We start from the raw sequence: 25,524 nt of genomic DNA on the forward strand, positions 1-25,524 counted from the left end.
AAAAGTAAACATTTTCACACACAGCTCTAATGCACTCCATCTTTCCACATTTACCTGAGTAGATTTTTAATGAAAAATATGTACAACATGCCTGCATCTTACAGACAGCCTGTGTCCACCTGTAAGGGAAATTGTAACAAAGGCTTTAAGAATTTGGTTGCTTGCATTGCAAACTCATGTCTCTTGCCCCAGTTTACCACCTAAATCTTCTCTCCTCTCTTCTTATTACTTCTTGCTCACCACTGCTTCCTCTCAGTTTTCTCTCCATCCAATTCCTTTTTCATTCCCTCAAATAATGCATGGGGTCTCCTCATCACAACCCCCCACCCCCACCAGCTTTCTCACTTCCTAACTGCTTGCCTGCTTTAATTATTTTTGCCCCAGTCTATAAAGATCAGAGAGCTTGGATGGGGAGGGCAGAGGAAACACAGATTTAGGATTGGGGTAGTTGTGGGATAATTAGGCATTGATTAGGAACATTGACGATTATGGCTTGCATTGCAAAACTGTGCTTTGCTTAGAAAAGCAAATGCAAGTGAAGACTCAAACAGAACAGAGAAAGGTAGAGCTGCCAGGTGGGAAAATGGATAATGCGAATTTCCGCCGGGCAATAAATAGTTCTATAGTACACAGGCACAACTTGCCCCCCTTACTGGCTCAGCTGCTTTTGCTGTACCTGGACAGAGCTACTCATGACAAATTCAAGAAACAACTTTTTTTTTTCAAAATGTGCTTGCCTAGTGGTGACAAACAGACATAACTTTTAGAAGAATCTGCAAAAGTGACATTTTTTGGTTTCCTTGGCAGCTGATGTTTTTGTTGACCACGCCCACATTCTTAACATGTTCATATCGTAAGTCACATTGTTTCTTTCAGCTTTTGTCAAGAATACATGCATTACATATTCCCAATATTCTGGCACATAATGTTTGAGCCAGGGAAACGCCACGCCAACGCCTTTCAAAATCTACAAATGTTAAAACAAACAAGTTTTCACAAGTAGCTTCCCAATGATGCCCAAAGAAATATAAGGTAATAAATGAAATTCAACAGGAGGAGTTTGAATTTGTAGAAGGTACTTAAGGTCATTTTTATTGTCATTTAATTCCTGAGGTTAACAAAACTTTGGTTGAGGCTGTAGACAGGTGGAGTGTATAGTGTTTTGTGAGACAAAAAATATACACTTTTCCCATAAAGAGCAAAAATGTAAAAATAACCAAATATCCCACTGCCGAACTTAAGGTCCTGTGCCCATGCTTGAGATATCCCGACACTTGTGTTTTCATTTTGTAAGTGGATTTTCAGATATTTCTTTGGCCCCATTCATTTTTCATGGTTTCTCCCGCTGTGACGGGTGGTGGTGGTTCCTATCCCCAAAATTAATTTGACCAAGTACTCGGTGCTTGGAAATGTTGGTGAGGTTTGAGTATGTTGAGGTAAAAACTCAAGGACACAGAGGCATGTAAGGTAAACAAAGCTAAGAAAATATGGAAGGAGGACAGCATACTTATGCAAAATTAAAGAAAAAAGACTAAGTAATGTCTTCAGTGTCTTTGAACTTAACTTCTCTGATCCGACTCATTAGTTCGGCTTTTAATTGGCTCAAATAAAGCAGGTGCCAGCAATGCAAGAGAGGATGCCGATTTTTGTGTGAATACTGAGTGTGCTTGTATGCATGCTGTGTGTATTTGTACACTAATAGTTCTCATTAGACCCTTAAGCTCATTAGTACTTATCCAGTGAATTATTCAATTAAATTAGGGTGACCCACAGCAAACTGACTGCTTATTGTTGCCAGTTGGTGCTGAAAAACTTACATTTTCACTCAAATTTATATTCTGTGTGCTGTGATTGAGCAAATTAGAGGCTATAAATTGATGGTAATTCTCAGTCAGGCAAGAGTAGACCAACATGACTAAATTGCCTGCTCATAGTAGCAGCAAGATACGTGATTCTTGGAAGTGCAAGCAAGCAAAGTTAATTTATTTATGCAGCACTTTTCAGAGAAGACCAAATTTTTTTGGCTCATAGAGATTGCATTAAGTTTTGCATGCACACATTTTTATGTGGTTCATCTGGGTTACATTTTAAATGTGTATAAAACACGCTTCAGGGAGCCGGTTTAGCTCGTGCTGGTTTGCGGCGCCTTCCGTCCGTGAAACCAGGGTTCGACTCCGGGCTGCTCCCTGTTCCCTTCTCTACCTCTGTGCCGGTTCCAAGCCCGGTTTGAGAAGGTTGCGTCAGGAAGGGCATCTGGTGTAAAACATTGCCAAGTTTACCATGCGACTTGTTCGCTGTGGCGACCCCTGATGGGAGAAGCCAAAAGAGGAAGAAGAAGATAAAACCAGCTTCAGAAAGACTGGTAAATTACATACACACATTTCCATCTGGCTTTCAGAACCTTCTTTAGCATAGAGGCCAATCCAAATAGTTACTTAAATTTGATCTCACATGAGAAATAAAGTAACTGTCCTGCATATTTACTATAGAAACTTAAAAATATTAGAAGTTTAATGTTGGAAGTACTATGACTATACTATAACTACTATAACTATAACAACTATAGCTTTAAACTAATCTTTGCCTTTTCCGTTTAGCAAGAATTTTACAAATATAACAAATTGCAGTCTACTTTCACTTTCAGCTTCTCCCATCAGGGGTTGCCACAGTGAAACAACCCTCCCGCGAGGATGAGTCGCATGGTTAACTTGGCAATGTTTTATGCCGGATGCCCTTCCTGATGCAACCTTCTCAATCCAACTGGGCTTGGGAGAAGGGAATAGGGAGCAGCCTGGAATTGAACCCTGGTTTTACAGACAGAAGGCGCCGCAAACCAGTACGAGCTAAACCCCCAAATATAAAAAAGTGCAGTAATCAGTAAAAATTGAGGATGCAAAGAATTTTGAACAATTCAGACAGAGGAGAAGAGTGCAGGGAAAAATGACTTTTGTAAACGTATGGCAGGAAAAAAAAATGGCATGGGATTGAGCAGGTACTTCCTTATCACTTTGTCCAGGTGGAAGAATGTCCAGTCAGAATTAATCTATTTAGGGTAGGTGTTTGAACTATATACCCAGGAGACATTATGGCCAGTTTGAGAGGCATCAATTCTGCTGCTTGAAGGTGGGGTTTGATGTATCGATTACAAGTGTCCTCTGTATCAAACTACAGTACAGGAACGAATAAAGACAGATGGACAGAAACGTAAACGGTTTTAAGGCATCAACTGTGTTGCCAGTAAGGTTCTGTGTTATACTCCACATCTCACAACGTCAGAAAGCTCAAAGCAGAGGTATTTTATCAGTGTGATATATGTGCATTTAAAGTCCAAGCTGAATTCTGAACAGCAAAAAGGAATAATAAGGAGTTTATCTATATCTATATTTAAATTATACATTTATACACATCAGTTAAAGTTAAGAATTATGTAGCATATTTTCTCATCTATAGTTCAAATGGATACAAATATTGTTACTTTTTTATTCTAACATGAGCATTTTTAGAAAGTTCTGTTACAAACTCCATGTCAGATCGGTTTTCTTATCTTAGCCCTTACAGCTGACATTCAGGTAACTCCAGAACGTTGTGGCTTACGCCCTTATGTGAGACTAAGAAAAAGGACAAGACAGGGCGCAGACACTCATGCACGCACACACACACCCATACACCCATTTGGTGGTTGGATATTCTATTTACTGATTTTTTTTTAAGCCTAAAAAGAATTCTAACCTTAACTGCGATAAGAAACACATGATCCTTAACTATTAGCTGAACCAGCAATTAAACCCTAGCTCTACATCTAACAAGGAATCTAAAGGCTGTATTTCTTTACATTAGGGGAGGTCCAAATTTTTCATTAACCCCACTAATCTCTGTAAGGTTAATCAGCGGGGAATGGTTGTGATGCAAGTACACATATCCCTCCCCCACCATCATCATCACCTTACAAGCAAACACTCACACAAACACACAAAGACACACACAGCTAGTTCGTTAATCCTTTTTCTGAGAACTGGTCTGGGCAGAAATACAGTTTAATGGATATTAATCTCAAAACATCATGTTCTTATCTGCTGGGTGGAATCTTTCTGAGTTGGCCACCATTATTTGCAATGAAGAAAAAGTACAGGACATACTTTAGTAATAATTATTTTGAATAAATAGTTAAAGAAATATTTAAAGTAAGAAAATGTATATATTATTTTCCAAATTATTTACAATATTCAGAACAACTTGTCATTTCTGTGTTTCAAAAGGGTTAGCAGTTTTTATTTATTCACATAATTATAATCTTTTGTGTAGAACCAGGCCCTTTCCAAAAGATTTGATTATCATGGAAATGTGTATTTATTTCCACATTTCCATAAAAAAAAAATCAACTCTAATAGAATATAGATTCAGGAATTACTGTTGATTGATTTTAAACACTTAGTACTGTATTTGTTTGAATGAATTGGGGATCCAGGCTCATAAAACACACAAAAACAGGAATTCAGAAAATTATAGCTGGATTTCTGCAAAAAATAACTGTAAAAACTGACTAATTAAATCTGAGAATTTATTTGCATGTTTTTGTTTGAATAGAAGTTCAAAAAAGGGATAGGATACATATTTTAGAGTAGAATGGATAATTGGACAGTAACTCCTGTGATGTCCCTTTGCAGTGTTTTACATCCAAATATAATACATGTATTCAGTAAAAATCTTTTAAAATATGTGGAAAAAATGTATGTTTCTTCACAGAAAAGATCTATATCGTTGGGAAAAAAAGATTAATGTTAAATAAATCTATTTGCTTACTTGTAGAGATTCAAATTTTGCCAGCTATGTGATTAGAAAAAAACGGATTTCATGAAAGTGAAGCCAGTCGATCTAAACTGGCTGTTTAAGACAGAAGAAATTCTAAATAAAATGCCCCTATTTGAAGAACAAATAATCCGATTCCGGTCTAGCCTTCAAACAGGACAATAAACCACTAAATGTGTCTGACTTTTTAACCACTGAGTTTTTTCTAGAGGCAGACAAGAGGTTAGATGTGCCACATCTGTTTTTCCCCTCTCCCCTGCTGTCATTGTAAAAGGACCACTTTCTGATGGCTATTTGTAAAATTTGTGGATGGGGACTTTGGAGATTCAAAATGAGATTTAGAAACACACGCACACACAAGCAAACACACAATCAGACCTAAATCTACCTGGAAACAGCAGTGTTGTGCACCTGTGAAGTCACATTTACAGCATTGAGCAGCCAGCTGGAAATAGATCCTCAGCAGAGGAGCGCGTGCCCTGTTCGACAATGTCAGAAGCTGCTTGTCTCTAACTCACTCTACAGAACTCCCCTTCTCTTCTTCTTCTTCTTTAGCAGTCCGTCGATGTCGACGATGACGCGGGGAGGAGCTTGTGCCTATGGCGTATGTGGGAGGACATCCCAATTGCTGTCTTGAATGTCCTGTCGCAGGTTTCACACCTGTAGGTCGCTTCAGTGGGTGGAGGTGCTGGTTCTAGTCTACGCTGCCTTCTTTTTAACGATAGCTGAACATTTCGTTCCCTGATAGCAGCAGCAGCACCGGTCACCACCCTCCTCCATGTCACACGGTCTTCAGCTTTTCCCTTCCAGTTGTCATATTGATTTATGTTCTTCAGGTGTCTCTTGAATACGTCTTTAAAGCGTAGTAGCGGGGCTCCAACTTTTCTTGCTCCTTCTTTCAATTCTCCAAAGAAAACAGCTTTTGGTAGTCTGGTGTCTTCCATGCGTATAACATGCCCTGCCCACCTTAGTTGACATGTGGTGAGCATTTCTTCAACACTCGGCATTTCTGCCCTATTCAGTACCTCGAGGTTTGATACATTATCTTTCCATGAGATGTTCATTAGTTGTCGGAGATGTCTCTGCTGTACTTTATAAAGACTCTTAATATGGCGTTTGTAGGTGGTCCAAGTTTCAGAGCTGTACAGAAGTGTTGGCATTATGATGGCTCTGTAGACTTTTATCTTGGTTTTCAGGTGGATTCCTCTCTGGTCCCACAGACGACTTCTCAATTTTCCGAAGGCTGACGCTGCAGATTGAATTCTTTTTGATATTTCTGTGTCTATACTTCCACTATTGGAGATAGTACTTCCCAGGTAAGAGAACTTGTCTACTTCAGCCAGTGGAGTACCATTCAGGAGCACTGTTCGTGGGTTTAGCTTTGCATTATGGGTGTCTTGGATTAGGACTTCTGTTTTCTTGATGTTGATTGTTAGTCCAAATCTTGCGGAAGCTTCAGCAAAGGCTGTCAGTAGCTCTTGCATGGCCTGAAGACTTTGAGTTACAAGTGCTGAATCATCTGCAAAGAGCAACTCCTGTATCAGTAGTTCCCGTGACTTGTTCTTTGCTTTCAGGCGCCTAAGATTGAAAAGATCTCCATCGCTTCTGGTTCTAATAAAGAGGTCACCAAGTTCTTCTGGCATGCTTTGTAGGACTGCAGTAAGAAAAATATTGAATAAGGTTGGTGCAAGAACACATCCTTGCTTCACACCATGTCCCACACTGAATGCGTCTGAACAACTATCACCACAGCGGATACTAGCAGTCATACCATCATGAAAACTACGTAACACTCTAATAAAGGTTTGTGGGCAACCGTAACGACTCAGTAGTTTCCATAGGGTCTCTCTGTGAACCGTGTGAAAAGCCTTGCTGAGGTCCACAAAGGTGACAATTAGTGGTTGGCGTTGTTCAGCACACTTTTCTTGCAGTTGTCGCAGTGTGAATATCATATCATGAGTAGATCTGTTGGCTCTGAAGCCACACTGACTCTCAGGAAGGATGTCTTCAGCAAGAGTCTGTAATCTAAATTGAAGAATTTTGGCAAGTATCTTAGCCGCTACTGAAAGAAGTGAAATTCCCCTGTGGTTTCCACATTCTGCACGGTCTCCTTTTCTTTTATAAATAGTCACGATGATTGCATCCTTGAAATCTTGAGGGACTTCTGCTGTTGTTGTTGACCAGATGTTGCGGAATAGCTGCAACAGGTGTTTTGTCAAAGCTGGTCCACCATATTTCCAGACCTCCGATGGTATACCATCTGGTCCTGCAGCTTTCCCACATTTTGTTCTCTTAATGGCCTTGTCAAGCTCTTCTGTGGTTGGTGGTGTATCCATGTGATACCTGACCGGTAGTTGTGGAATGTTGCTGACAGCAACATCATCAACGGTGGTCTCTGGATTCAGCAGGAGGCTGAAGTGCTCTCTCCATCTCTCCATGATCTTGCTTTTGTCTGTGTGGAGCACGCTGCCATCAATACTCTTCACTGGGTCCAAGCAGGCACCCTTCCGACCTTAAACTTCCTTCAGTGATGCAAAGAAGGCTTTGGAGTCATTTCGGTCTGCAAGGCTCTGGATTCCATCTGCTTTCTTGGTCCACCATACATTTTTCATTTGCCGCAGTTTCCTTTGGAGCTCAGATTTTACGGTCTTGTATTTGCTTTTTGTTGTTCTAGTACATCTAGGAGCTAGTGTCTTGTGGAACAGCATATTCTTCTTGTTGATAAGTTCCATAATTTCTTCGTTTGATTCATCAAACCAGTCTGCATGTTTCCTAGTGGGTTTGCCAAGCACGCCTGATGCCGCACTATACACTGTTTTCTTCAAGGCTTGCCACTGTTCTTCACAAGTACCAGTTGGTGGTGTTAAGAGATTTTCATTGATCACAGTTACAAGCTTGTCCATCTCACTTTGTTTCTTCAACTTCACTACGTTCAGTTTCTTGGGGGGGGTTGATCCTTTCTTCTTCATAGGTGGAGGTTTTAGTTTGATGTTACATTTGGAGCGGATCATGAAATGATCAGTAGAGCACTCGGCTCCCCTCATAGCTCTGGTGCTACGAAAGTCCCTCATATCACACTTTCTTGTAATGATGTAATCCAGTAGAGTTGGGTGCTTGGATCTTGGATGGTTCCAGGAGTGGTACCACTTGTCTGGGAAGTTAAAGAATGTATTTGTGATAGCCAGTTCGTGTTCAGAACACTTTGTCAGGAGCATTTCGCCATTTGAATTCATTTTCCCTCTTCCAAATTTTCCCAACGTTTGGGGCCATGCTTCATGTTCCTTTCCTACTCTTGCATTAAAGTCTCCTAATAGTATGAGCTTGTCTGCAGCAGGAGTCTCAGAGAGCAAGCTGTCTAGTGAGTGATAAAAGAGCTCTTTAACATCATCGTTGTTGGTCATTGTTGGTGCATAGGCTGAGATCAGTGTGAGATATCTTCTTTGACCAATATGAATTCTTAATGATATCAAACGGTCGTTCTTTCCAGTTGGTAGTGACTCAAGATCTTTTACAAGTCGATTTGAAATTGCAAAGCCAACCCCTGCTTCTCTTTTTTCACCTGATGGTTTGCCAGACCAGTAGAATGTATGAAAATGTTCTCTGAGTTGGCCCTGATTAGAGAAGCGAGTTTCTTGTAATGCTGCTATGTCAATCTTGTAGCGTTCCAGTTCACGTGAAATGAGAGCTGTTCTTCTTTCAGGTCGATCATGGTTGTCCAGTAGGGTTCTGACATTCCATGATGCCAGCACAAGATTAGTGGTTTTTGTACCGCTGTTGTGGATTCCCGCCGACCGCGGTTTGCCAGCCAGGATTGTATGAACGAGCAATTTTTAGTCCACCTCTTCTAGGACCTTCCCTGTACTAGGGCAGGCAGTGCATCCCTAAACAGGGCTGCCTTGTCATTGGAGCAGCTACCTTGCAATGCTGTCGTTCGTCAGCAAAAGCACGGCCATCACACTCCAACCGCCTGTGTGCAGAGATCATGCTGCGGCTTCCAGTTCATCAGACCTGCCGGTGTGCCCTCACTCCATCGCCACAGGGCTTTTCCACTCCTCTCCTAGCTTGGGCACTTATAGGAACTAGTAGCTTGCCCAGTACTGCTAGTACCCTCTCCGTTGGTAGCAAAAGTACAGAGGCAAGGACGAACCAAGACAGTCTGCACACATGCAGCCAACTGCATCCGATGGCTGGAGCAGACCCGGATAAGGTTCTGCAACACCCTTGGTGGCCGCGTCGGCACTGCGGTGCTGGCTCATCCGCTGTCTAGCCGTTGGGATTTGTATCCTCTTCCGCCATTGTACACCGTTGGCCAGACTTTTTGTTTCAGCTGTAACCCTAGGTGGGGGGGCAAGAGGGTGCTATCACTTGCCCAAGGTGAACCCTCAGACTAGTGGAGGGAAGGAGGTGTCTTACTTCTCCATTCTAGACTGGCTCCAAGCTGGTGTCAAGCAACAAGCAATATCAATATCAACATCTAGCCACGTCTAGCCACCGCCCATGTAGAACTCCATACAGAACTCCCCTACTCACACTACAATCACACTGCCACAGGGACTTTTTCTATCTCTTTTATTATACAGAATGGGTAATAATTTATACTTTTTGAAAGTATAGGGGTGCTAGCAGTTACAAGTTCTTAATGAAGTTTAAAAAATATCAAAGGCAGGTTAAAAAGATAACCCCTATCAAAAACAATAACGACTAAAAATGACTGACCCAAGTAACAGAATATTTCTATACGAAGGCCATGCCTGCCACTGTGTACATTTTGCGCATTTTCCACGTATGCAATTTTGGTCTTCCATGATATTTCATGATGTGATCGATTTGCGCAGATGTCTGTTAAGGGTTTTAACTGACAGGCCTTTATGTGAATTTTTGGTTGAGAATTACACAGTTTATGCGTATTTAACATAGTTAATACGTAATTATTGCGTAAATCGCAATTGTGTGTGGTGTTTGTAAGATGCATACCCAAATTTGTGGCTTTCCACAACTATCCAAATTTGTCTAACAGACATGCATTTACCACCGATGAATAACTTTTATCTCGCATACACGGTGCCCATATGACATTTAAAGTACATATTTGATGCAGAAATCACTAATGAATAGCATATAAATGGCACAATAATCGAGCACAGTTCATGTTCTACGTTCTACGTTGATTTCCCCCAGAGCCAGAGAGCAGGGAGGCATGGGGGGAAAGAGAGTGGCGCCCCAGCCCAACCAGGAGAGCAGCCCCCCGCAGCTACAGGAGGGCCCAACGCCGGGCCCCACCTGAGAGGGGCGCTCACAGCCACAGACGAGCACCTCGTCACCACCCAGGAGTTCTGGGCATCCCCCCGCCCATACCCCAGGTACGAGCCAGGACCCCCCAAGGGAGTTCCAGGCAGCCACCCACCAGGCTCACGGTTGGTCCAGAAAGGAGCAGGACGGGGGCCAGCCGCCCCGGCCCAGGAGGGGGGCACCCCGGGAGAAGGGGTCCACAAGGGTTGTTGTAAACGTGGCCCGACCAGGTTCGGCCACTGGTCGAAATTTGGCGAGGACAAGCACCCGGGGGCAAGGACCAGAACCCACCCCACAGGGACACAGACACCCCCGGCTCAGGTGTAATGCGATCCCCGGCTTGTGACCTTGCCAAAAAAGGCTCAGGGATCCCTCTCCCTGCGTGGAGAGAGCACCGCCAGGCCCAGGAAACCGGCACCCGGGGGACACGGCCGCCGTTGCCAAGGGCCCCGTACCCACTACTAGGGATGGGGTAGGGGACAGATGGATTTCTGTGTTCTTTGTGTGGTTTATTCATACTTCTTCTGTGGTTTTTTATTTGGTTTATTTGTGATACATCTGTGAAAATTTCATGTAAATACCACAACTTTTTTCACTTTTTGTTTCATATATTGAATGACCAATGGATGACCAATTTTCATCTGGGCAATATGCACAAAATCTTTGTTGTGGCTGTGTGACATGCCTTTAAGATAGTTTTGGTAAAGAAATCATACAGCTTCCTTTCACCTTATGTTCCTAAAATTTGTCATTAAATCTCACTAATATTTACTGTATATCCTTTTATAGATCATTGCTTCTGATTGTTCTTAAAACAGAAAATCTTGAAAGCTCCAATGTTCAGCAAACCCTTTAAAGGAAACATAGCTCATGCTGATCTTGGAAGGCGACGTTGGGTTTTTCTAAGAGGAAACAGCAGAGCACATTACGGGGGTTGCTGAGAGAAAAACCTTTCCCTGCTGGTTTGCATGTAAACATTCTAAAGCAAAGCAAAACTTCCCTTCAACGCACCAAAAGGTAGAAGAAAAACTCTGACAGACAGTGACCTATATACCCTAACACAATGAACATAATGAGTCGTTAAAACAAAAAAAGTCTGCGAAACAGCGGGACTACGAAGGATGAACAACAAAAGCCAGGGACCGATGTCTTGAAAGGCTGCGTTTTAAGTTTTGTGTTTCAACAAAGTAAACATAACTAGTAATTGGACCAGTTAGTTTTATTCTGCAGTGCTTGTTGAAGTAAACTGTTTAATTTATTTTATTCAGGTCCAAATTTACTTCAAATCAAAATTAAAAGTAAGCCCTAGAGTATACTGTATGAGTATCTAATGGAAAAAAATCCAGCTATTGTTTTACCAAAATTACCGGAATAAACTGTAAATGAATACCCAATAATGCCCTGCAACTTGAAACTCTAGCTGTCTGGCTACAGCATGCAAGTGGTGTTGTTTTCAGTAGGTTGCTGGAAAACTGGAATTGAATGTTTCAGTTAGATTGTAGAAATTATTGATCATGATGGGAATTAGTTTAGACTTTACAAAATATGAATATGTATCTCATTCATAAAAAGTACAGAAAAAAACATTTTGCTGTCATGCATTCAAAGGGGCTGAGGTGCTTTAAACAACTGTCATCTGGTCTCATCTTCATAACAGGACTTTTCCTTTAAACTTTATGCACAGCTGCAAGTACAGATCCTCTCACTGGCAAAAAATAATCTAGCATTGAAAGCCAGAATGTTTTTTACTGATCCTTGACAAGTGTCACCATAGTTACCACAGTGCAAATCAAAACACACACAGATTAAAATGAATTGAGTATGTGGATATGGACAGACCTGTAAACCAGAGTGTCATCCCCAGAGCTGTTGTACTGGACCTGGAACATTCTGACTCCAGATGTTGGGGTTTGACTGCTCCATCTAATGAGGGCAGAGTTTCCTGTCAGTTCCACCAATGACACCCTCCTGTCTGCCCCTCTTGTCTCGTTGTTGGGCAGTGAAACCTTTGAGGAGGTCAGGATGTCAGAGAGCGCAGGCTCAGAAGAAGGATCTCGGCTGCGGCTGGTGCTGTTTGCCAGATGAGGCACTGCAGTGACAACCACTTCCACTCTTCCTGTGGATTCGCCTGCAGCGTTGGAGGCGATACAAGTAAAGTTTCCAGAATCCTTTTGCGATGTGACATTGATCTCCAGACTTCCATTAGGGAAAACTAAAGTCCTGTTGAGTTGAATATAAAAACAGAAATAACTGATTAAACACCTGTTTTGTTCTTCGTTTCATTCTCTTTGAATATTTTTTATTTTTTTCTGGTGTGGTCTCAAGTGGTCAAAAGTATTTTAAAAATCAGCTGAAACTGATAAAACCAATTTTGTTCTTCACAGTGGAATGCCATGGCAGCTCTATTACACAGTGTCATCCACCATTAAAAGGTTTGTAATAGAAAACAAAGCCGTTGATGTCTGGTTGTAACCTAATAAAAATCATTTTCTGAAATTTATTTCTACCAGAAAGACTGTTACAAAATAGTAATGCCAAATTTTTGTTATTTAAAGTTGACTGACTAATGAATTAACACATGCAGGTCTTAAAAAAGATCAACTGTGGCACTGGTTCCACAAAGGTATATATCACGTATTAATAAACAAGCATGTTACAGTTTGTAATCTATTGACCCAAATAAAAATGTCATAACAAATAATGCAGAGAAAAAGACATAATCCATCATCCATTCATTTACCACACATGGCGGTAAGACTTGGTGACAAAGGAAAGCATATTCCAGCGATAGTTGAAAAAAATGAGGGTCAAACTTTGGACAAGCTGTCAGCCAAGTGACTTTATATTTCCTGATATCTATCATGTTATTTGGGTGCTCTCTTCTAACCTACGGTGTATTCAGACTGGAAAAGTCAGTTGGTTGGATCGAGTCCTGAACCTTGCGCTTGGTCTGTATTCAGACTGCCTTTAAACCAGACAGTTCTGTTTCGAACCAAAGCTTGTAAACAAAAGAACATCACTAAAGATCTCTTCAGTCATTGGCCAGGAATGATGAGGGTGGGCCAAAGCAACGACAGAGAATATGAATAGCATGGTATCTGCCCTTTAAGTGAGCAAAATATGTCCAGTCTGAATACACCCTTAAAGTCCTAAAAGGTTTGGGAATGTTTTTTTTTTCTCTCCGGATGACCATTATTTAGTAAATGCAAACTAGCACCTTGAGTGGGGTTACCTTATGTTGAGTTAAAGGGCCTATACCATGCTATTCCTAAGCCTTTTATAGTAGACAATATCCAACAATAATATATTATCTGTGGCAATCAAAAGAACACATTTTATTATTTTCCTAAGTTATTTTCCAACCCAGAAGTAAGACGACTCGATCTTTTGAGGCACCGGATTTTGCTCTTTGTGGATGCCGCCCATTTTATGATGTCAAGTTAGAGCTGACCTCGGCAACATGTCTGCGTCTCCCCCATGAAAACAAGCAACATCCAAACCTTTGCAAAAATGGATGTCCATATCGTGCATATAAAAGGAAAGCGTAGAGTAGCCGATTGCAGCTACCTCCACAGAGAAAGTGAGTGTTTCTGTTAGTCTAGGGGTGGTGCTGGCAGCCCAGACACTTCCTGGAAGGGTCTGTTCTCACTGGTCTACGTCAGCTCTTGAGAACCCGCTCGTTTTCGTGGATTGGGAGGGGCTGGTGGTCAGAGCGCAGGTTTTTAGAGAACTACACAGAAAATGCGTGAACAGATCAAAGCACTGCTTTGTTTTTTTTTTTTCATGAGGACTACACATTACAATACACTTAAAAGATCAAAAAGTTGATTTTGCATGGTATAAGCCCTTTATGTCATGTTTTCTAGCGAAAAATTCCCTCTCATCAAATTATATACATTTCAAAACTTAGTTTAGCATCAAGCTCATACTTCGAGCCATTAGATATTAGGCGTCCTTCGGGGCTTATCCAGTGGACTTCCGGTTCTGGGTCGCCATTTGCTTTGCACTTCAGACTTGCAGGCTGGCCTTCCATAATAACGGTAAGAGGTGATCTTCGAGTAAGAACTGGTGGGTCACAGATAAACTCCTACAAAAACAACACAGAAAAGGGGAAAAGTTTAGCTGTTCAGTGAAAAAAATCACTTTGGCACCTCTGACACCCTTATTTAAAAAGCTCAAACCTCTTCAGGAATTGTCCAGAAATACTTGGCACTGAGGTCTGACGGCGAGGCACATGTCTCAAGGTCATCTTCTCTGGTTAGTCTCCTTAACCACAGTAGCTCACAGTTACAGTGAAGTGGGTTGCCGCCGAAACTCAACACAAGGGAAGAAAGAGGGGAACCTTTGGACTTGGCATACACTGGTATTCTTAGAAACAAGGGGTCTGGAGGAATTTTCTTTAACTTGTTGGACGTCATATCTAGCCTGATAAAGAAATTACACAAGACAAACATGTAAAATTATTTAGGAAATGTGGCAGGTTTTCTGTTTTCCAATTCTTCAAAAAAGACCATCAGCTTTTATCTTACCTGGCTAATTTATGCAGATTGGTGAATACCCCCTGTGGAACATTTTCTATGAGGTTGTGATCCATATTTAGGGTATTGACATTGGTTAGGTGCCCTATAGTCTCCCATGGAACCTGAATAAGGTTGTTGTAGCTAAGATCTAGATCTTCCAGTGTTGACAAGAAGTCATCAAAAGCGTGGGGAGATATAGAGTGTAGTTGGTTATTGGCCAAGATCAGATGGCGAAGGTTTGTGAGACCTTTGAAATGTTCATCCTGTTTGTTGGTGCAACAAAGAAGAAAAAAACATTGTCAGTTTTCACCTATGTTCTATATATTATTGAGTAAATAGCGCACATTGATTTGGCTAAGCATCCATTCCACTTTACAATTTTTACTCTGGGATTTTAACTCACCTTTATCACAGTTATTCTGTTGGAGTCTAGGTGAAGTGCTCTAAGCCGCCGCAGGTCACTGAAAGCTGAAGGAAGGATCTGACTGATGGTGTTTTTTGACAGCGTCAGATGTAACAAGCTGGTCATGTTGGCAAAATCTTTTCTTCGGACAGCTGAAAAGAAAAGAAAACAAACTTACTTAAGAACCAAGTAAGAACTAGTACTTTATTATTTCTGTTTTTTTTTATTGTTCAAATTTATTTTTATGTTAAATCTTGGCTGTTATATACTCTGTAAACACATTGGGAGCATCTTCATTGCATGTTTTGCCATGCCAACTCTGAACTCTGGATGCGCTGCAACGCAAAACCTGCCTATGCTTTAAACCTGACGCAGGACCTTAGATCGCGTCTGTACATTGATTTAACATTGAAATTTGACGTCCCTCAGTGTGACCAAAACTTTACAGTAAATTAAAAATAGTGGCTGAAAAAGCCAAAAAAGACTGCTATGTTAATCAGTCCATGAGCTTCATAAATACATTTCACAAATAAGAAATGAATTTGTACTGATTATCTTTATTAATCAAGCTCTTCATCGGAAAACAGAAAACATGTTAATGGTGCTTAAAATAACAATAATAATAATAATAATAATTTTAAAAAAGAGCAGTTTTGAAGTGTACCTTTCTAAAAGTCGATTTAGGTTTGAAATACGCTTAAGTATGCATATGCATCTAAACACACTGCATACCCACTTAACTCGTGCTATTGTGTTTTAAGTGGCTGGTTTCTTAACATATTAGTGGCTTTCTTCTCCCTACCCAGAGAGGATCAATCCATGGCTATCACCTTGACATTTCATAGAGCACCGGACTTCAAAAACCATAAAAAGTGCATTTTATTTAAGTGGCATGTAAACTAAATGCTGACTTAAGAAAAATATTAGACAAGATTTAAAGGAACGTGAACTTCTGGGATTTGGTATCTGATGGCTATGACTAAACTTCATAGCTTTGAGTGGTGAAAACATCGATTAGGGTTTATTAATCAAGTGACAGGGAAATATAATATATCAATAATATATGACTATACTGTATGAGGTACCTGTGATGAAGTTCTCTTGAAGGCGAAGCTCCACTGTGCGTCGATCAATGGCAGTGGGAACAAAGAGCAGGCCTGTCTTAGAGCAGAGGATCGCTAGCGATGGAGAAAGGCTCTGGCACATACAGCGCTTTGGACATGGTTGCCCCCTGCATACTGCTGCCAGCAACAGCAAGGAGAACCACAGCCGTTCCATTGTCCTCCACCGGGAACGGGGCAACTGAAGATAGGAAGAATGTAAAAATGAGTGAAAAGGAAAAAAAAATAGTGACATGATATGGTTGCTCACAAGTACCGGTAATAGTTAGGTGAACTTGTTTTAACCTTTATTTTTTATACCATATATTTGTTTATTTTCAATTAGAAATGTGTGCTTTAGACTGTTCAAGTGCAGGTTTGATTCCCAACCTTAGCCAGGTAGTTTTGGGTTACTTCTAATGAGATGGCCAGGTTGACTGGATTCAAATAGGCCATAAAAGTTATTCCATTTCTTCCTAGATTAAATTAGTTTTTACATACAAAACTTTTTTTTTTTTGCAACGCAAAAGACTCCGGTAGATGCAACAAGTGCTCACATAGGGGTGGAAAACAATACCTGACTAGAAAACAAACACAAGCCCAAAAAGATAAACTAGCCATGCTAGTCTCTTGGTCATAATGTAAGTGCTTGTACCTTTTCACCAGACATCCTTTTATCCTTCTACCCCAGTGTGACAGGATAAGGGAGAGCGCTTAAATGTGCCTAAGATACTTTATTTCACTCTTTCTGGCAGTTTTTATGTAGTGCTACATCTCTGTTTCTACACACGCTGAAGTAAACGATGTTGGTCCTTTTTTTGGAGAATTGTACACGTCTCAACCATCGAGTCGCTGAATTAGAATCTTTTGCTGTAAAGTACAGCATTTCACTCGTTTCGCCTTTAGCATTTTGACTGAAGCTTTGCACACCCTTACCTGCTGTTACATGAGCCTGCCCACAACTGCTGGCTAAGAATTTTCAGCAAAGCTGAAAAAAATAAAAGTGATTGATATGTCTAAAACAAAGCACCAACATGAATAACCGACAGCCATGTTTTTATACGGTAACGGTAGTTCTGTAAAAACTAAAACTCAGTTGAACACTCACTGGCCACTTTATTAGGCACACCTGTTCAACTGCTTGCTAACACAATCACAATCTAATCAGCCAATCACAGGGCAGCAACTCAATGCACGTATGAATTTAGACATGGTCAGGACAATTTGCTACAGTTCAAATCAGCTTCAGAAGAAAGGGGATTGAAGTGACTTTGAATGTGGCATTCTTGTTGGTGCCAGGCGGGCTGATCTGGCTTTTTCAGAAACTGCTGATCTACTGGGATGCACAAACATCTCTAGGGTTTATAGAGAATAGTACGAAAAAGAGAAAATGTCCACACGATAAATGCGGATGGTAGGGTCAGAATTAAGCATCAACAACATAAAAACATGGATCCATCCTGTTTTGTATCGATGGTATAGGCAGATGGTGGTGGTGTAATGGTTATCGAGGATATTTTCTTGGCAGACTTTGGAACTTTCGTACCAATTGAGCACCATTACAACACCACAGCCTGCTGAGTGTTGTGAACCATCATGTCAAAATGGACCAAACTCTCTGAGGAATGTTTCCAGTGCCTTGTTGAATCTAAGCTACCAAGGATTAAGGCAGTTCTGAAGGCAAAAATGGGGTCCTCCTGTAAGTGCTCAGTTGCTGGTAAGCCTGTGTTTGAAGGAGGGTTGATGTGTTTGTCGGGATGGCAGGTTTTTAAATCTGCTACATTCAGACACTACACACATGCACTTTGTATTGTATGTTTGTTGCAACCGTGGTGCAGCAGTAGGGCGGTCAACCTCTGATCAGAATATTGCAGGTTTGATTCCTGCGAAGTGTCCCTGTTCAAGAAGCTGAACCCCATCTTACCTCTGGTGGAAGGTTGACGCCAGTGTTAGGCAGCGGAGCCAAACAGATCAGTGTGTGAATGTGTGTTAATGGGTTTGTGACTGTAAATCGCTTTGGGCCTTTGAGGAAGGTAGAACGCGCTATACAAGTATACGCCATTTACCATTTAAAAGAAAAATTTCTGCTTGTGTGCCTGCTAATGTGCCTATACATGAGCCTATAAATCTTCAGTTGTGTTGCTGAATGAAATCTTGTGCTTCAGAGAAAAAAAAATAAAGATAAAGGCCTTACAATACAGATTATTAATAATGTGTCAATATGCTAAATGGCAGCTTTACCTTGCTTACTGGTTGTATAATCATGTCATATACCATGAAGAAAATATGGTAGCAAAAAAAAAAATGGGACAAGTAAGTTAAACCTGGTGGAAATCTTGAAAAAGTGTAAAAGTTAGGAACAGAAGAGCCGAGACAACAAGAGATGAAGCTTAAGCAAAAACAAAGTGCTCCAAGAAAATGGGGTTTCTGTCAAAAGCAGGGGTGAGGGCAAAGCCTAGATTGGCTGCTGAAGAAAAAAAAACTTGATGGGGGCTTGTAACTTAGCAACAGCCAATGAAATGAGGATGGTAACAGTAAGGAGGTGGGAAGAGTGTGTGCGTCTGTCATGGTTGTGGGGGTGTAGTGTGAGTCTGTGTACGGTACTATGAAAAAGTGTAAGATTGGTCTGTAAATCTGACAAGAAATGAATCTGGATCATTGCTGTCATCACTACAGAGGGGAGAAAACGGTGGATCTTTCAGAGAATAAATGCAGAGGAGCTTTATTATTGATATCTAATAAATCCATTTTCAGTCCAAAGTACACATTGCATGATTTTTTTCTAAACTATTCTGATTTCTTGTTTTTTTTTAAATAAATTTCCCAATCGCAAACTATTAAAATTAGATGAACCTATCAGACTACACACCCACCCCCAATTTCTCATCCCATGGTAGGATAGCAGAAAGCATGCTTTCTCACTACGTCAAAACTTATGTCTGTGGGAATCATGTCAAACACAGACATTTCTTTTGAGAAATCAAAAAGAAAACAAGGCAAAAAGACTTGTCTTACTGAATTCTATTTGAATTGTTCAGCTCCTTCTTCCTCCTTTTCGCAAGATTGAAATAGAACATCACAATATTTCTTTGCCTGTGCCTCCACTGTGACAAAGTAGTACATTTCAGCCTAGCAACACATCAAGACAGTCGATTTACAATTTCTTCATCAAATGAAACCAGAACAAATACTCAGCCTTGGTGACAAAACTCTATCTCCATGACAACCACGCAGGAAAAAATCTCAACATTAGTCACCATTAAGCATGAAAATATAATGGTCATAGAGGTGAGAAAACTGTTTCTAAATTAAGCTGGTAGATATTTTATACATTTTTTATAGTAATGGCAGTTGATACCCATAAAATAGATTTATTTTATATAAACATACATTACAGTTTTCAAAGTGGAAAATTCAAATGTTTTTTATATAAGGAGAAAACATAGAAGCAGTTTATTCATTTGTATACCTTTGCCGGTAAAACACCTAGAAAAGTTTCTTGATGAAGTCATGAGAGTAACCACTGTGGCACTAAGGATCTACTGTGCAGCAGTGACATACCACATCTTATAAAGTTTCTGGCACAGATCTGGAATGGAAAAGAATGAGAGATGAACCATCTACTCTTTAGGGATCATAGAAAACACAGACTTGACTGAGCTGAGCTTTCCACCCTTTAAAATCAGTGAGGAAAACTATACCCTTTGTTCTCACTGATATGGCAGCGCAGCTGCCTCAGCTCCAGCCTCAAATCACAGCTGGATGGTATCTTTTTAAATCACACAAAGTCTTACTCATTACAATGAACTTGAATTGTACATCTTTGTTCTTTTATCAATTCAGAAATGTTCTCATTTGTCTTTGTGGAATTTTAATGAAATTAATCTGAACACAGTTTGCTTTTTGGTGACTTTGCTTGATTAGTCTGACTTCTTTATAACTGCTCTAAATAAAGTAATACATAAGTTGATTTCCTCCTACCATAATTATCTTTGATACAATGTCTCATTCTGACTCAGTGCAGTGACTCACAACTGAGACATCTATTCCAGGTGGTTGTAAATTTTTCATAGGTGTGAGAATGCTTGACTGTTTGTGTCTCTTTTTGGCCCTGTGGAGGAGGGAAACCATCTCAGGTGTACTCTGCCTCTGTTCGAACAGTTAGACCAGGTTCAGGCAGATAATTTCAGATTCTGTCAATGACTCATTGATGAGAGGAAGACTCAACCCATTCCTGTGGACATCTGTCAAATAACCATATTTTCAAGTTGAAGAAAAAATTACTGCATTAGCTTTGTGGCATCTGTCCTGAAAAATATGGGTGTACTTAAATACATGCAATTTTAAGATTAACTGTAAACCTTAATTTACTAACTGGACTTGGCAAAGACTTTCTCTGTTAAATTGGCAAAATGATTCATTATAATAAACCATTTTCTGGCAGAAAGTACAACATTTAAATGAGAAACCGTAGCACAGACAATTAATGAGACATAAACAGTGGTGGACAAAATTGTTGGTACCCCTCAGTTAAAGAAAGAAAGTCCACAATGCTCACTGAAATGACTGGAAACGTTCAAAAGTAACAATAAATGAAAATTTCTTGAAAATTAAATAATTAAAATCAGCCATTACTTTTGAGATGTTGGTTTTTTGGAGGTTGTTCTGGGGTCTCTGGATACAGTTTGAACTATCCGTCTCCTCAATTTGCCATCAATTTTCCTCTTCCGGCCACTTCCAGGGAGGTTGGCTACTGTTCCGTGGTTCTTAAACTTCTGAATAATATGTGCCACTGTTGTCACAGGAACTTCAAGCTGCTTAGAGATGGTTTTATAGCCTTTACCTTTGAGATGTTAGTCTATAATTTTGTTTCTAATGTCCTGGGACAATTCTCTCCTTCGCTTTGTGTTGTCCATGTTCAGTGTGGTACACACCTTTACACCAAACAGCAACGTGACTATTTGTCTCCCTTTAAATTGGCAGACTGATTATGGGTTTGAAAACAGCTGTGATGTCAATTAAAGGACATACCTGAGTTCATCATGACCCCCTGGACAATTAGTTCTCAGTCTTTTATGGAGGTACCATCATTTTTGTCCAGCCCTATTTCATTAGTTTTTTTTTTTTTAAATAATTCTGTTAATCAACAACTCAAAAGTAATGACTGATTTTGATTATTATTATATTTATATTTATTTTAAATAAATTTTAATTTATTGTTACTTTTGAATTGAACTTTTGAAAAAGTCATTTCAGTGAGCATTGTGGACTTTCTTTCTTTAACTGAGGGGTACCAAAAATTTTGTCCACCACTGTATGTAGGCTATTTTTCTTGGAGGATTCCTTAACCCCCATCTTTCTCTAACTATTGAATTTTTTTTTATTTTTTCAGCTGTTTCCCTTGACTCAGATTAAGATGACTCTTTTAGGTCAAATAACCCTGTATGTGCCCCCTCTCACACTGGCCTTTGCTGTATCTATCCCCCATTCTCTTTTTTGCTTATCAAGGTGATTATTTCAGTCAGACAACTCGTGCAGTAATAATAATATTTGTTTTCACATCTTTTGTTTTTCTTTTTCACATTCTTTGTTTTGCATTCAGATTCCTTTAAGTTTACGTTTCAAATTCCTTAAACTTTGCATTTCACATTCCTCTAGTTGGCATTTCACATTCCTCTAGTTGGCATTTCACATTCCTTTAGTTGACATTTCACATTCCTTTAGTTGGCATTTCACATTCCTTTAGTTGGCATTTCACATTCCTTTATAATTGCCATTTTACATTCTTTTAGTTTGGCATGAGACTCCGTGCAATTCCACGAGACAAATTTCCATAAACTTTTGGGTAATAACTACCCCTAACAGAGCTCACAGGTTGAAGCCGAGGAGGAGGGTGGGGCGACAAACGCAGCGCTGCAGTAAAGAAGGATGAACAGCTTACACACCTGGACTTAATGTAGGACGCTGAACAGGTGAGTTGATTAACTGAACCGCCCTAGGGGAGTAACCGAAGCAAACGCACTGCCTGAGTTATCTGCCTGAAATTGCTCCCAAGGTCGCTCACTGCTGCCAGGTCATGGTATTGAAGCGTTATGAGTTTTTTTCAACACTTTGGTATGTGGCAAACAACCCCAAGCACAAATAAAAACATTGCTGTTGTTCTCTATCATTTTTTTCATGCTTATAACACTATGTAATCCTGACAAATGGAACGGACCATCAAAAGATGTCATACAATTACAAAAGTACAAAGTAAAGCCTAAAATAAATCTCTGATCAAAAAAAGAGTAACAGAAGGGGTAAAATGTCTTTCTTATTATACCTGGGCACCTAATAAATTGATAGCAACATTGTCTTCCTCTTTGCAGTGTTTACCTTGGTTTGTGCTTATTTGTCATCATTTCCTTTCTGTGGTTCTTTTCCACTCTTCATTCCAATAGAAAGTCTTTTTGCATTTGCACTCTAACTTTGTTCCCTTTTGTGCTTTCACACCTGACTAACTGTACATTTAGGAGAATTAACCGATCCAACTGAATCAAAAAAGTTGTGTAAAGTTACTCTTAGTTAATATGGCTAACATGGAGAATTAATTGTTGGGTTGAAGGTCGCAGACCCCTATTTTAAATAGTTAGTGTAATGTGTAATTCATCTTGACTATCCCTAAACTGTGCATCTTAATGCTTCTATCTGACAGTTTATTAAAAAATTCCTAAAATGTTCCTTTTCATGGAGCATTATTTACATTATTGTACATAAAATCATACTGTGTGTGTGGCAGCAAGAGAAAGGAAGGAGGATTAAGCAATACACGATGATCCACCATACGACTGAAGAGAACATGCACACCTAGCGCTGTTTTATACCCTTGAACAAGCTCAGCTAACCTTACTCTGGAATACTTTACAGAGTAGACATCAAGATGTTTTCATTAATATTTCACAAACAGCAGAAGATGGAGGAAGGAAAGCATCTACTCTCCATTTATGCTTTCACCTCTATATTTGAGACGGTCTTATGCTTGAACCAGCCATTAGAAGGTGGCCGATACTGCAGCCTACGAACTGAAAATAAAAAGACACAGAAAAAGGGGATTCATCCTATGCCTTTCTCCATCTTTTCTGTTCATGTATTTCAAAAGCTTACTAGATAATAGGGCTCTCACACTAAACATAGGACTGAATTAAACATTTGAGTATAGATATTTTCATCTCTGCTGACACTCCTGGCTTATCATTTTTACCCCATCATGTTTTTACTCTTCAGTTATTTCTACATATTTCTTCCTGTTTTTTGACGAATTTCTCTTCCACCTCTTTTTCCCTCCCTCTTTCTCTTTTCATCATCTGCTCATATTTAGTGATTTCTACGGGTTTCGTTCTGACAGATGCACCTCATTTTGCAGAGCAGTGGCAAACTGTTTTAATTTGATAATGATGGTGATTTGCAAAAAAAAACAAAAAAAATAATAATAGTGCTAATAAAAAAAGAACAAGAAGCGAGAAATGGAGCAAGTAAATAACAGAAGAGATAAGATGCAAGGAGAAGACAACACAAACACGAGGAAAGAAGAGATTGATCTTTACTCACAGACGACAAACAAGACAAGGAGAGCACAAGAAAATGATGAGCAGAGAGGCAGTGAATCAGGCTAAGGAAACCCGTCTGTCAGTTGGAAGTCATCACATAAAAGGTTTCTACACTCGGAAGCTTGTTGTGCAGCTGTTGCTTTAGGGAACTGATTACACACACACATATAGTAAAACAAGCATAGGCTTGCATGCAAACCCACGAGCTTCGTTTTCCTGCTTCACACACCAGTATATGCACAAGCTTCCGGTTCTGCTTTGAACTGATCCATGCACCTGGGGGGACACGCTGTGAGAGCTCATAGATAATGTTATTATCCTTTGGCCTTCATATGGTAATACATTTTTTTTATTGCTGAGAAAAAAAAAAAGAATATTATGGCTTTCAGAAGCAATTTAAGGAATTAAATGGCTGTCAAGGCTTTTTCTGCTTCAAGAGGATTGTGGCATTCTGTTTATTTAAGGTCTAAGAAAAATGATCTGTTTTGCTATTTACCTTTACCATGGTGTCTGCAGGCATGTTGTGCGATCATACCATTAGGACTGAAAAGGCATGCATTGGATTGAAGCTTACACCAAAAGGCGCTGTACATTTCTGGACTTGAAATCAAATGATAAACCCAGCTTTTGTATCTCCTTAAGCTGCATTCACACCAAATACCATTTGAGCGGAAGAGGCGTCCAGTTTCAATGCAGAGTCAGTGAACAGACACGATCAGAGCTTCTGCGGCGCAATTTGAGCGTCGGGGGTGCATGCATGCAGTGGATCAAGCTTATTTATGAACACATTTTTGGACAAGTGTCGAGCAGCGAATTTATCGCACATCCAAAAAAATACAGCTGAAGCGAATTTGACGCATAAATTACAGCATTACTGGAAAGCGTACAGTAAGCTTGGGATGGATGACCATCATCTTATTCCACTTTTTATTATTTTATTAATAGCTGCAATAGCAAGCAATAGGCTCCCATGACTCCAAACAAGATGAAAAAGATCAGCCCACTGGTTGCATGGATGTTTTGTCAATTAATTTCATGCCTGAAGCTTCTGTTGACAAAACCACTGTTGCTAGATCTTTTTGACATTCAAAAATACTTCTTTCATAGGTATTTGCTATTAATGCCTGGCTTAAGCTCATGAATCTAATAATTTTCCTCCTCTTCTTTTGCTAGTTTTTTAATAGCTACTCCATACTGTTGTGAAGTAATAAAATCAGTGTGGAAATAGCTGACAATGTTCCCTACTGAATGTTAATTAACTGAATAATTTTAGGTGCTGATTAAATTTATCAGATTTTCATCAAACAGTAACAAGAAGGACTTGAACCTAAAAAACAAGACAGGAGTAATCCATGGGTAATTACTTTGAATTGTAATATTCTTGATCAGGCCAAATTCAAATCAAGCATGCAGAAGAAAATAAACATTCAACTTAGTTGAGAATTCTCTCCAATTCTGCTTTTCTGTTATGCAACCCTCTGAAAAATCTTTTTTTTTCTTTTTTTCTTAATGAGCTTGTTGGCTTATCAGTAAAATAAGGTCAGTAGCTCTTCCAGCAGTAGTGTTCCTGCTTCAACCCTAATCAAGGTTTTAGGTTTCATTTTACTCTAACAGTTTATATTAAGCTGTTGTGCATGAACGATTGGGTATTTTTATTGCCCGTTTGCTTACAGTCATAATTTGCAGTTGGTCTATTTCTAAACAATATTTTTGGTCAAAATAATGATCAGCTTTGTTCACAGACATGTGTAAATACCGTCATTAATGTATTCAAGAGAGTTCTTCTAAACAAAGAGTCACTAAGACTGTGTTTTAAGATA

The 25,524-nt window shown here is 39.8% G+C and overlaps 1 protein-coding gene across 7 annotated transcripts in view; it reads right to left on the reverse strand.

The window, feature by feature from the left end:
* zgc:172282 (leucine-rich repeat and fibronectin type III domain-containing protein 1-like protein) overlaps positions 1-25,524 on the reverse strand; it is a 154,058-nt gene that overhangs the window by 46,595 nt on the left and 81,939 nt on the right. For 6 of the 7 annotated variants that reach the window (XM_078930024.1, XM_078930019.1, XM_078930021.1 and 3 more), the window contains 6 exons: positions 16,104-16,320; positions 15,019-15,170; positions 14,625-14,878; positions 14,277-14,520; positions 14,025-14,182; positions 11,935-12,315 (listed from right to left, as the gene is read on the reverse strand). In XM_078930024.1, coding sequence (XP_078786150.1) covers positions 11,935-12,315; positions 14,025-14,182; positions 14,277-14,520; positions 14,625-14,878; positions 15,019-15,170; positions 16,104-16,296 — 1,382 coding nt within the window. In that variant the 5' untranslated portion in view covers positions 16,297-16,320. Of the gene's footprint in view, positions 1-11,934; positions 12,316-14,024; positions 14,183-14,276; positions 14,521-14,624; positions 14,879-15,018; positions 15,171-16,103; positions 16,321-19,133; positions 19,275-25,524 lie in introns of those variants that run through there. The other variant, XM_078930023.1, reaches the window with a different exon arrangement.

The sequence above is a fragment of the Oryzias latipes genome, chromosome 13 (genome assembly GCF_053564925.1).
Source record: "Oryzias latipes strain Hd-rR chromosome 13, Olatipes_Hd-rR_3.1".
In the NCBI taxonomy this organism is placed as follows: Eukaryota; Metazoa; Chordata; class Actinopteri; order Beloniformes; family Adrianichthyidae; genus Oryzias; species Oryzias latipes.